General features: G+C 48.7%; 1 protein-coding gene across 1 annotated transcript in view; it reads right to left on the bottom strand.

The window, feature by feature from the left end:
- Positions 1 to 3,970: 3,970 nt before the first annotated feature.
- LOC119972550 (EGF-containing fibulin-like extracellular matrix protein 1) overlaps positions 3,971 to 14,020 on the bottom strand; it is a 126,044-nt gene continuing 115,994 nt past the window's right edge. The window contains 2 exon segments of the mRNA XM_038809434.1: positions 3,971 to 4,441; positions 7,137 to 7,329. Coding sequence (XP_038665362.1) covers positions 4,280 to 4,441; positions 7,137 to 7,329 — 355 coding nt within the window. The 3' untranslated portion in view covers positions 3,971 to 4,279.

Below are 14,020 nucleotides of genomic sequence, written 5' to 3'. Positions count from 1 at the left end.
CAGCTGAATTTATGTTTCCCTTAGCAGCCTATTCCAATGTTCAAAACCTTTGCAAAGACTTTTAGTGAGGTTCTCATTTCCTGATGCTGACACATTATAAAACACTAGTGAGACCACACAAGTAGTACTTTAGTCACAGCACTTACCAAATGATCTACTGGCAGTAGAAAGAACTCAGTGAAGCTCAGATAGTTTAGATCATTCTGCTATCATTCAAATTCATGAAGTTATGTTTAACATTAGAAAAAGACTAAAGAAAGCTATGGTTTAAGTTAACAAAAATCCAGGAATTAATGATCAGGATTGATCTAAGTGGCAATGTTTCAAGGAGGGGAGGAGGCCGTGAAGAAACTTCACTGTCAATTGGGAAAATCCAGATTTATGCATTGCCAAGTCTGTTACCTTTCCAATATTGGATGGCCCTTCGAAGCAGTGGTGGAGCAGACACAGGGAAACCTGTGGCATCATGACCCCATGGGCCTTTTGGATGTGGCTGATGGAGAAATAGCAGCACACCACTATCCTGGTAGCTAGGGGGAAGGAGAGTGTGGCTGTAAGCCTTGTATGGCCATTTTCCATCATTCTCTAGTGCCATTCCACTAAAGCATCCTGGCTACTAGGAGATGTTAAATATATTGGACTATACTTTATGGAATGGATTTGTGGTGGCAAATGGAATAGGATCAAAACAGAATATGAAGACCGTTTCTACTAGAAGTTGAGGCTGAGGAAGAGGAACATTGTTCTGAACTGCTCCCGCTTTGGAATTTCTTTAGCTGGTGTCTCCTTTCCACCCACTGATGTGGACTCTGGGAGGACAAGGCATTAGTCTATTTTAGTGGAACTGAATCCAAACTTGTATCCAAGCCTGTGCCCTCCTTGCAGACTGTTGAACCCCAGAAATACAGAACATTTTATATGGAGTCAATGGGCAATAAGAAAAACATAACTTGCTGTTGGCCTCACCCTGGAGTGGCTTGTTAGTGCCACTTCCCCCAGAGATTTTTCACAATGTGACCAAACTGGCATTGATGTCCATTGGCAATTTTGAGTTGGTTGACCCCGAATCTGGTACTGCACTGCACCCAGTAGCAAAGGTCACCAGCTGAGTGGGGTCTTGAACTGTCAAAGCTGCACGACTGCAGTGGGCCAGAGAATTTTCAGGGCACATACAACAAAGCTTCAAGTATTGTATTTAATTGGCAAATAACATGATAATCATGATGAATATTGCACTGGAGTGGGTGTAGAGGAGATTCACTAGGATGTTGCATGGATGGAACATTTAAGTTATAAAGAGAAGTTGGACAACTTGGGTTGTTTTCACTGGAGCTGAGAAGACTGAGGGGTGACCTGATCAAGGGGCGGAATTCTCCGACCCCCCTGCAGGGTCAGAGAATCGCCGGAGGCCGGCGTGAATCCCGCCCCCGCCGTGGCTGGAATTCCCCGCCACCTGGAAATCGGCGGGGGCGGGAATCGTGCCGCGCCGGTCGGCGGGCCCCCCGTGCCGGTCAGCGGGCCCACCCATGGCAATTCACTGGCCCGTGATGGGCCAAAGTCCTGCCACTGTCAGGCCTCTCCCGCCGACGTGGTTTAAACCAGCTCTGGTGCCGGCGGGAGCAGACGGTGCGAGCGGGCCCCGGGGTCCTGGGGGGGGGGGGGGCGCCAATCTGACCCGGGGGGATGCCCCCACGGTGGCTTGGCTCGCGATCGGGGCCCACCGGTCGGCGGACGGGTCTGTGCCATGGGGCACTCTTTTTCTTCCGCCGCCGCCACGGCCTCCACCATGTCGGAGGCGGAAGAGACCCCCTCCACCGCGCATGGGCCGGGGTGACGTCAGTGGCCACTGACGCTCCGGCGCATGCGCAGACTCACGCCGACCAGCAAAGGCCTTTCAGCCAGCCATGGCGCCGGTCGGCAGGGTGCCAAAGGCCGTTCGTGTCGGTCATAGAACATAGAACAGTACAGCACAGAACAGGCCCTTCGGCCCTCGATGTTGTGCCGAGCAATGATCACCCTACTCAAACCCACGTATACACCCTATACCCGTAACCCAACAACCCCCCCCCTTAACCTTACTTTTTTTTAGGACACTACGGGCAATTTAGAATGGCCGATCCACCTAACCCGCACATCTTTGGACTGTGGGAGGAAACCGGAGCACCCGGAGGAAACCCACGCACACACGGGGAGGACGTGCAGACTCCGCACAGACAGTGACCCAAGCCGGAATCGAACCTGGGACCCTGGAGCTGTGAAGCATTTATGCTAACCACCATGCTACAGTGCTGCCCTGGTCAGCGGGGTGCCAACCACACGAGCGCGGGCCTAGCCCCTAAAGGTGCGGAGAATTACGCACCTTTGGGCAGGCCTGACGCCGGAGTGGTTCTCGCCACTCCGGTACGCCGGGACCCCTAGCCTCGCTGGGTAGGGGAGAACCCCGGCCAAGGTATACAAGATTATGAGGGGATGGATAGGGTGGATAAACTAATCCCCTTCGTTAAAATGTCAGTTACGAGGGGATTCAAGTTCAAGGTGTGGGGCAGGAGGTTTAGAGTGATGTGAGGAAAACATTTTTTCCCCCCAGAGGGTGGTGACGTCAGGAATGCACTGCCTGAGAGGGTGGTAGAAGTGGGTTGCCTCACATTCTTCAAAAAGTACATGGGTGAGCACTTGGCACGTCATAACTTTCAAGGCTATGGACCGGGTGTTGGCAAATGTGGTTAGGTAGGCTAATCAGGGGCTAAATTCTCCGACCACCAGCAGGGTCGGAGAATCGCCTGGGGCCGCCGAAAATCCCGTCCCCGCCGTGGCAGAGATTCTCCGCCTCTCCGCCACCCGGGAATTGGCAGGGGCGGGAATCACGCCACTCCGATCGGCGAGGCCCCTGCGGCGATTCTCCGGCCCGGATGGGCCGAAGTCCCGCCGCTGGGAGGCCTCTCCCGCCGCCGAGGTTTGAACCACCTCTGGTGGCGGCGGGATCGGTGCCGCGGCCGGGCCCCTGGGGTCCTGGGGGGGGGGGCGCAGGGCAATCGGACCCCAGGGGTTGCCCCCACGGTGGCCAGGCCCACGATCGGGGCCCCCCGCTCAGACTCCGGGCCAGTGCCCTAGGTGCACTCTTTCTCCTTCACCGCCGCCACGGCGGAGCGGAAGAGAAACCCACATCGCGCATGCGCCGAAAGCCTTTCGGCCAGCCCCGCTGCCAGGCGGCGGGCCTGAATGGCCGCTGGCGCCGGTTTTTTGCGCCAGTCTTCTGGTGCCAACCGCTCCGGCGCGGGGGTAGCCCCCAAAGGTGCGGAGAATTCCCCACCTTTGGGGAGGCCCGACCCCGGAGTGGGTGGCGCCACTCCCCTTCGCCGGGATCCCCCCGTCACGCCGGGTAGGGGAGAATCCCGCCCCTGGTGTTTTACATGTGCCAGTGCAGACTTTTTTTAAAATTTAGAATATCCAATTAATTTTTTCCAATTAAGGGGCAATTTAACGTGGCCAATCCACCTAACCTGCTCATCTTTGGGTTGGGGGGGTGAAACTCACGCAGACACGGGGAGAATGTGCAAACTCCTCACAGACAGTGACCCAGGGCCGGGATTCGAACCCGGGTCCTCAGCGCCGTAGGCAGCAATGCTAGCCACTGTGCCAGTGCAGACTTGATAGGCTGTAGGGCCTCTTCTGCACAGTATTTTCTGGGATGATGCTTCATAACTCACACATTATATTCATTGTACAATAACATCATCACTTGTTAACATGAACTCCATTATCATTAATAAAATACTTGAAACTTCGACCTGAATTTCACTGAAGACAAGCTATCAATACATTAGTGCTTACAGAAGTGAATGTTGTGCAGACAATCACTTTACCACAAAATTCATCCTCTTTATGAAATTTTTATGTGCAAGGTAAATGATTGATATTCATAATATTGTGACTCAAATTCACAGCAGAAAAAATATTACAAAGAAGACAATTTAATATATGAAGTACATTTTATTTGATTAGAAAACAACTTTGTACATCATGATATTAAGTATTTAATTTTGGCTGGATAGCGAACATAATAGAACTTTATGTAGCTTTAAATATTAATTTGTAATGTATATTTATTTCAGTAAGTTTATCTCTACACATTATTGAAGGCACTTTGTACAAAAAGACCCAAAAATACAAAAGTGAAAGTTAAATTGAATCATAAAGCAAATTACATAAACACACCAGAATGTTAAATGCTGTGGTAATCAATGCTTTATGATGGTTATTCATGCCAGTGCCACCTAAACTAAAACGAATAAGGTCCCACTACTATTGTCAACCGCAACACAGACACAGTCCGGTAATTCATTACGGCGTTGACTGTTGACATCTCCAGATCCACAATGTACTCCTTTGGTCCTGTTAAAGGTTTCACTAAGACAAGCATTGCACTCACATTGCTTGTTTGCTGTAGGAATACAAAAATGTGAAATAAGAAAATATTGTAGTGATTAAAAACAAAATGGTTTAAATCTTCCTTTATGAGGCAACAGTCCCTGAAATGCGAAGGTTGGATGGGGCACAACATCTCTTCACCAGATTACCTTGCACACTTTTGAAGGTGAAGGGTAGAATTTCTACCTGGCCCTCTCATTCTCGGGGCAGGCCTGGGGGAATGGGGGTGGTGAGCAAGAGAAGGGGTTTCTTGCATTTCTGGTAATCGTGTCAGATATGCCTCCATGATTGATGGGATGCACACCTGTGGTTGCAGGCACGTGTGTCATTGGATGCCACCAAGGAGGGTTCAGAATTTGATTTAAGAAAAGAAGATTGAGCACTATTTGAATTGGAAGAAAACCAGTCACACACTAACCTGACATGGAAATATATTGGGCGGAATTCTCTGATCCTGAGGCTAAGTGCTGACGCCGTCGTAAACGCCGTCGTGTTTCCTGACAGCGTCAACATGGTCTCAGGAGCAGCAATTCTGACCTCTAAAGGCAGCCAGCACGGCACTGGAGCGACCCATGCCGCTCCAGCTGCCGATCCCGGTGTCAGATGTGCGCCTCGGGGTCCGCGCATGCGCAGTGGGGCCGGCGCCAACGTACGCATGCGCAGTGGGACTGGCACCATTGCCGCGCATGCAAGTTGGCTCTCTTCTCTGCGCCGGCCCTGACGCAACATGGCGTAGGGCTACAGGGGCCGGTGCGGAACAAAAGAGGCCCCCAGCCCGAGAGGCTGGCCCGCCGATCGGTAGGCCCCAATCGTGGGCCAGGCCACAGCGCAGACCCCCTGGGTCGGACCCCCCTCCCCAAAAAAGGCTGCGCCCAGATTCACCCATGCCGAAAGTCCCGCCGGCTAAGAGCACGTATGCATGGCACCAGCGGGACTCGGCTTCTTTAGCGTGGCCCAACCCGGACCGAGAATCGCGGGGGGGGGGGGGGGGGGGGGGGCCCGTAGAGCAGCCCCCGAGCGGCACCGCGCTAACCATGCCGGCATCAATGGCGCCGGGTCTCCGCTCTCCGGAGAATCGGCGGACCGGCGTGGTGCGATTCGTGCCGGTCCTGGCGATTCTTTGGCCCGGCCCCGGGGTGAGAAAATCCTGCCCATTGTTCCTTCACTGTCATTAAGTCAAAATCATAGAAAACCCTCCCTAACAGATCTACGGCTATATCTGCAGTACAGGGACTGCAGCAGTTCACCACCATCTTTTCCATGGCAATTAGGGATGAACTGTGATTGTTGGCCTTGTGAGCGAATCCCATGAACCAATAAAAGAAAAGCAGCTGATAACAATTGTTTATACGGTTCCTCTGGGTTCAACTGAATGCCTACCAAAGGCATGGTGGAAGTTTGGCACAATCCCTGTGAGAAGTGAGGGGTTGAATGCCTATTAAGTTAAATTGACATATGGTGAATTCATTTTTTGCCCTAAATAATCTGGGTGAAGGGAAAACTTTGCAAATCAGCATTTGTCAATTGATACTTTTAAAACATAGATATGCCTCAATTTAAGCAAGAATTCTTTCAGACTCCACTGGTAACCCTGAGGAGTAAGAATATGGCAATGACCAATTAAAAGGAAAAATTTATGCCACATAACGGACAGAAGCTCTAGCCATCTGTTACAAGGACATTGATGGTGAAAGGAGCCACGGATGGGGATGTGCTTTGCTCGGAACTCTTGCTTCCCTGGTTCAGAAGACACAAGGTCACCTCCAAATGACTGCAAGTGGGATATCAACCAGATGGTCCAGTTGAAACAACTGGCATACAATCCAAAGGAAGGTTGTGGCCTTATTTTTAAAGAAATAGTTGGGTTGGCATTGTCACACAGAGGAGCACAAGAGACCTGGCTGGAGATAGGGATTGGTCCCTGCTTCCAGTGGCAGGAAGGTGTCAGAATTTCCATCTGAATGGGATAAGTTATGAGCACCCAGCAGACTGGCAAGTATCAGCCGGATGGCACTGGTGGGCGTGATCCAGGAGTAATCACTGGGGATGCACCTGTGGGCTTTTGGGATCGCATCCACATGCACAGATGACACACAGACAAGGCATTTGTTGCGGACAATTGTGTAGGGTCAAGAACTAGATAGTGGCATTGTGGAGAGCTCAATGTGGAAAGCTGTGGCACTGATATCATTCTGGGGCAGCTGGAAAATACAATATTTGTTTAGTTTTCTAATTGCACATACAAATACCATTTGCACCTTTGATTTTGAGGGTAAATTGTATTCAACAACAAATTAGTTTAAAGACTGTATGACCACATATCTGAAAATTCATAGCTCCTCTGGCATAGTTTGCCCTGAACCTTTCAGGGTGATATTTAATGGGATGAAGGGTCTGCCAACTCCAAATATGGCAGTTGGCACAGGAGAGCACCCTCCCGCCCCCCCAGAAGAGGGAGTGAGGGAGCAACAAATAATTATTTCTTGGGAGATGCATTCTGGGAACCTTCCACACCATTCCTGACCTAGGGACGAGGCAGAGATTGGTGTTACCATCTGGCCTCTTCAGCCTAAGTGGTGCCGAGTGGTGGAATGCAATCCATTAAGAACAAAATGGCGGAGATTCCCACTGGGAGCATTTCAGCCGATGTGCAGATTTTTGGAGCCCACCTCATCAATAAAATGGTTGATAATTAAAGTATTACTCACCCTCAGATAGAACTCGCCTTCATTCCCAGAGATGATCTGGAAGGTATTGAAGGTATTGGGGTAAACGCTTGTTGCTTGAATTTGGAAGATATCAGAAGGGACAGATCTATCTGATCGAACATTCATGTATTTATACACATAGGAATAAGGTTGATCATGACAGGCTGCATTTGCTGCTGGACAGACACAGCGGCTGAATAAAAAACAAACAAAGCAAAGCCTGGTCATTAAGAAAGCTAAAGCCCAACGTATCCTACAGTTGTTTTTGGAATAATGCCACAGGATTAATTGTTACATATTGTAGGATTAGGTTTTGGTGAAGTGCAGGAGGTCCTAAATGTATATATGAATTTAATCAAAGATCTGTACCTACAAACCACAGTCCCATTCCAACTTCTCTTTGCTCTCCAAAGACTTTGAATGTGTTGTCACTCTCCAATTTCATGCCCATCTTTTCGACAATTCCAAGTTTGAATCCCTCCAATTAGGCTGTAGGACTGAACCAACTCTTCTTCGAGTTATAAATAACATTATTTGTGACTTTAATCATGACGGTCCAAAGATGTACTGGTTAAGTGGATTGGCCATGCTAAATTGCCCCATAGTGTCCAAATGGTTAGGTGAGGTTACAGGGACAGAGCAGGGGAGTGGGCCTAGGTAGGGTGCACTTTCAGAGGGTCAGTGAAGACTCAATGGGCCAAACAATATCCTTATGCAGTGTAGAAATTCCATGGTTATATGATAATCTATTCTTTCTTCTCCTTGATTTATCTGCAGATTTCACCATAGTCGAACATACTGTTCTGCTCCAGTATCTCTCATCCATCGTCTATTTCTGTGAAACAGACCGATTCTGAATCCATTCTGATATACCTGTTATGGGCCAGGATTTAGAAAACTCCAGGTTTATCATGGAGTTTGCCTGACCTACAACTTTTAATAGATTTTGGTTATGAGGGGCACAAGGGCCCACTTTCCAGGTGTTATGCAACAGAGACCTTAAGTATTTTAAAACAAAACAATGTTTACTGTATGAATTCATTTAACATTTTATAAACACACAGTAAACATTTTATCAACTACCAACACAAATGTTAACTTTCCTAACAACACCCATAAGCCAAACACCCTTTTTAACAAAGCAGTAGGTATAAATTCCTTACACAAGACAGTTATCACTTTTAAATTATCAAGTGATCTGGACAGCTTTTAACATACAGAGAGAGAGGGACCAAAATAAACCTTCTTTGTCTGAATTCAGCTCCTAACTGTCTAAAACAAAAGGTAAAACACAGAGCCACAAACAGCTTCCAGCTCAAAACGAAAGTAAAAACCAGAGACACAACCCAGCTCCACCCACACAATGACATCACTGCAGCTATTTGATAAACACGCATTTCTTAAAGGTACACTCCCATTACATACCTCATGGTAGTCAGAGAGTCTCTTGCACTTGATTTCACTCTTTCCACTCTCACACTGTTACTTTCGGAATACACCAAAGCTTTTACTTGGTCCTCTTCCACCTCTCATCTATATTGTGTTCCACGGGGATATTATTTGAAAAGGTACAACGTTTCACATACAGGGTGATGACACTATCACACCATGATGTCTTTGGGCCCCACACTAGCTCTGACTTGACATAGTGCGGGTGAACCTTCCTGTTCCCGCCAGCACTGGGTTTGATGGAGAGCGGGAGCAGAACTTCGGAGTGAGGCCAAAAGTCGGATTTACGCCAGCAGAAAAATGAGTCGAAATTCTCCCTTCACCACTTCCGTGGCAGGCTGATAGTGGGTCAGCTTTCCCACTAATCTAGTTTGACAAAATCGATCATAGTGAAGACAGGAATTGTTTAAAAAAAAAAAAAATTTAGAGTATCCAATTCATTCTTTCCAATTAAGGGGCAATTTAGTGTGGCCAATCCACCTACTCTGCACATTTTTGGGTTGTGGGGGCGAAACCCACGCAAACACGGGGAGAATGTGCAAACTCCACACGGACAGTGACCCAGAGCCGGGATCGAACCTGGGACCTCGGCGCCGTGAGGCCACAGTGCTAACCTACTATGCCACCGTGCTGCCTAATCATAGTGAAGACTACTGCATCTCCACGTTCGATCCCGGCCCCGGGTCACTGTCTGTGTGGAGTTTGCACATTCTCCCCATGTCTGCGTGGGTTTCAACCCAAAAATGTGCAGGTTAGGTGGATTGGCCACACTAAATTGACCCTTAATTGGAAAAAAATAATTGGTACTCTAAATTTATTTTTAAAAAAGACTACTGCGTCCTGAATGTGCGTCCGATGCTTGGATTGTTCAGGTGGGGTCCTGAGTACAAGGGTGCCCCACATCATTGCGGTCTGTTGCAATCAGCACAATCGGCAGCTTCACTTGCCAGCGGGAGACATGGAGGAGGTTGAGAGCTCCTAGGGTGATGAAGACCTGAAATTGCAAGAACCCAAAGAGGTTGATGATGGGAAGCTTCCATGTGAGGATGCGATTGATTCAGCAAAACGTGGAAGACATGCCGGTGACACATACATAGCCACAATGTTCCAGGAGCAGTAAAGCGCATCCAAGGATACACAAACACATTTCTCCTGTTCCTTAGTGGCACTACCATTGAAAGCAAGGTCAGCATTGGGCCTTGGATCTCCAATGCTCATGTTTCACCAGGCGCTGGTCTTTGGAAAGCCATAGCTCTGTTAACTGTTCTGGGAAATGAAAGGCAGCACATCAGCGCAAAACCTCTGCCAAGTGATCTTGATGCAGTCATGGCCTCCTGAATGAGACACTTTCTTGCTGCCACAGAGATGTCCACATGACTGGAGAGACCACCAGGGCTTCAGGTCTTGTGCTTTGGCACAGCCAATGAAGACAGCTATTTGACGATGGGACAACATGAGTGGTAACCCTGCAAGGCAATTGAGAAAGCATGACTCCATGGTGTCTTTTAATGAATGTCACTTCCTAATGCAATTTGCAGTCACTTTCAGTAAAGGGGCTGACACATCTCCCTGATGGGGTAACTAACCTGAGACATCCAGATATCATATGAATGTGAAGCTCACAAAGGGAGGAAGGAAAACATGGCGTGGGAGGTAGGGCCACCCTCGCAATAAGAGCCCACAGATATGCATGATATAAACAATGAGTGAACACCCAAAAGTGTTATCAAAGTTTTAAAATCATTTTAACCTTTCTGCTATGTTTTGGTGGATCCCCGACATGCACAGCAGAGGTTGAAGCAGTCTGTTCACTGCTATGCCCTGTTGCCTTTGGTGGGCGTCCTCTGGAAAGCTGAGGCATGGAGGGCCCCATCCGGATTTGGGTCTCCTGCTGTGAGACAGGTGCGCTCTTGTTGGCCTGTGCAGCAGGAGATAATGGGCTCACAGGCAGGTGGGATTGGGATCAGCTGGACATTCTCAATCATCTGGGTGGATGGCTCCAGTGTGTCCAGCTTCTGGCCCCCTCCCTGTGAGTTTCCGAGGGCTCCTGCCTGACTCCTTGAGGCGAAGGGGCACCTGGAGGGAGATTGAGGTGCTCAGCTCCTCTCTCTCACCTAGCCACTGACGGATCCCTCCAATGTCTATAGTGACTCAGTGAAGGCCCGAATGCAAATCTTGCAGAACCTCTGGGACCAAGGTCTCCAAGGTGGAGACAAAATGCAACGGACTCCTCCAACCTTCACTCTAGGCTGTTGACTGTCTCTTGCAACACTACCTGATGTTCTGATACCGTCTTTGTATCTCCATCATGTTTGTGATGGCTGCTTCTAGTAATTTACCATCTGACACAGACTCAGCGACTGCCCGTTCACTAGCAATCCTCCAAGTGCCAGAGACCTGGGCTGTTACTGCTTCCGACAGCTGCGGAGATGTGTCAGTGAGGTGTTCTCCAGAAAGTGACCAAGAGCCTAATTTACATCTATGACCCATCCATGTCTCTGCGCTGGTGGAGGGTGCGTGTGAACACAGTGCCAGGTCTTCTTCATATGGACCCTCATAATCCTCTGAGGTGGCCTGGGGAGTGGGGCTCATGTTGTCTGGTCTTTCTGGGCCTGCTGCTGTCTGTGAGTGAGTGTAGATAGGTTTAGTACGTGAACAGGCTGAATACAATATTGAACGTCATTCACTATGAATATCGGAATGCAATCAACTCATGGAGGGCTCATTCGTACTGGACTGCTGGGAGAGGCCAATTTTTCCTTCTTCACAGGAGTGATCTCTCTCCGCCTTCACCACCAACTTGGTGGCATCCTCCTCAACTCGGCGAGATCCTGGATGTCCACAGATCCTCTTCCAGTCTGGGGTCTCTGGCTTGTATTGCGGGCAAGCTTGGCCTGCATGTAGATGGAGTGTGATGAGAAGGAATGGAGCATCCTGGAACCATCCCTCATGTAGAGGACATCCCGGTGCCGGTGCTGCCACAAAACATGAATAAAGGCCTCAAGGCAGTTAGTGCTGGACCTTGGAACTGCTGTTCTTTTGCTTGGAGCCATCTCCACCTTGATCATCCGCACAGCTGGGCTATAGAAAGTAATGTGTGTCCATCTGGTACAGATGGGATGGGGGGGGGGGGGGGGGGGGCGTAGATGAACCGTTGGTCTAGTCGCCATGTGTGATTAAGCGAGCTTCTCATCAGCGCATATTTAATGTGGCTTCAAGCGTGAGATTGGGTGCGATTTCCTAACCACTGATCAGTGGGAAAATTACCGTTCATTCCACCCGCCACTGCATTTAGTCTCCAGTCCAGGAAGTTCCAACATCCAATACTAGATGAATAGAAATCTCCTCCAACAAAATAGTGTGAATACGGAAGTAATTGCACAGGATTTTCAATCCTTTCCACCGGCAGGATCTTCTGGTCCTGTTGATCCCCACCATTGGTTCCCTGGCAGCAGGACGGGCGAGTCATTCAAATTGCCATTGACTTCGGCGGGTTCGGTGGACCCTCCCGGCAGCCAATGGCATGCCGCCTCTGCCATAGAAAAACGTTCCACGGAATGGGGTTGGAAGATTCCAGTCACTGTCTTTGATCCCCACCACAAAACTCCATTCCATGATCATTGTTAGCCTCCCTGGAAAGTGCCTAATCCTGCGGAAGACGACTCAGAACCTTAGTTTGACCCAGAGTTCTGTTTCTGGTCACATATCACCAAGGCTGCCGACATCCACCTCCATAATATCGCTCTATTCCAATCCTGCTTCAGTTGATCTGCTGCTGAAACTCTCATCCATGCTTTGTTACCTCTAGACTTGACCATGCTAATTCTCCACTGGTCAGTTTCCCATCTTCTACCAGAGAATATCATCCAAAACTCTGCTGCCTGTAACTTAATTCACTCCAAATCACATTCGCCTGACTTTCACTAGCTCCCTGCTTGATAATGGCCAGAATTCTCTGGTCGTTGCGATTCACTTTTCCCGCCGGCTGCAAACCCCCGCCCGTAGATCACCCGGCGGCCTGGGATGGCTTCAATGGGAAATCCCATTGACAAGCAGCAGGAAGACAGAATCCCACCACCAGTGGCTGATTCACCACCAAGAAACACACGGCTGGGGAACTGGAGAATGCAGCTCAATATCACGGTTTTAATATCCTTGTTATTGTTATTTCTGCCCCTTACTATCTCTCTAGGCTCCTCCAGCTTGACAAGGTTTGCAGATTCCTGCACTCCTTTAATTCTTGCACATCCCTGTTTTGAATCGCTCCATTGTGTTTTCAGTTGCTTTGACGCTGAGTTCTGGAATTTCCCTCCATAATCCTCACTCCCTTGCTCACCCCCTCTGATCTTTTAAGATGTTGGGTGGAAATCTCCGGCCGTTCAGAGTCTCTTCCCGCTGCCAGCGCACTCCTGCCTACAGATTTCCTGCCGGAATGGGGTGGCTTCAATACGAAATCCCATTCACCAGCAGCGGGTTTGCAGAAGAATCACGCTGCCAGCAATTGATGCACCGCCGAGAAACACATGGCTGGGGGGGGGGGCCGGAGAATCCAGTCATTGTTCTTAATCAAGTTCTTGGTCACCTGTCCTGTCATCTCCTCCTGTCAATGGGTATCAAACATGTTTTTATTGATGTTTCTCTTGTCAATCTCCTGGGAATATTTCATTCTGCTACATGAACATTATGAATGTAAGCTGTTCTTGTTGATCAAAGGAACACAGTTCTTCCCAAATACCAGGAAACAGAGACATATGCCTGACCCACCCACGACCAGGATCATCCAGTCCCACTGAAAGTCAATCTCCCATGTACCATAATGTGGCAGAATTCTTCATTAAGATGGAGAGTGACACAATTAAATCTGAGTCTAGGGTCCTGAACATAAAGAAAGCTAACTTTGGCTAGGATAAGGTGGCAAAGGATACTTAAGGGGTTGACGGAGGACAGGCAATGGCAGACATGGATGAACTTCAACAATTGTACATCTCCGTCTGGCGCAAGAGTAAGATGGGGAAGGTGGTTCAACCATGTCCAACATGGGAAACCAGGGACAGTGTTCAAGCCAAAGAGGAGGCATATAAATTGGCCAGATAAAGCAACAAGCCTGAGGACTGGGAGAAATTTAAAATTCAGCAGAGGATGACAAAGGGTTAAATTTGGAAGGGGAAAATAGAATACGAGAGTAAACTTGCAGCAAACATAAAAACTGACTGCAAAAGCTTTTATAGATATGTGAAGAGAAAAAGACCGGTGAAGACAAATGTAGGTCCCTTACAGTTAGAATCAGGTGAATTCATAATGGTCAACAAAGAGATGGCAGATCAGTTAACAATTACTTTGGATCTGTCTTCACTAAGGAGGACACAAATAACCTTCCGGAAATACTAGGGGACAGAAGGAGCATGGAGGAGGAACTAAAGGAAATCCTCTATAGT

The sequence above is a fragment of the Scyliorhinus canicula genome, chromosome 1, assembly GCF_902713615.1.
Source record: "Scyliorhinus canicula chromosome 1, sScyCan1.1, whole genome shotgun sequence".
NCBI lineage: Eukaryota > Metazoa > Chordata > Chondrichthyes > Carcharhiniformes > Scyliorhinidae > Scyliorhinus > Scyliorhinus canicula.
This window is presented reverse-complemented; position numbering and strand designations above follow the sequence as displayed.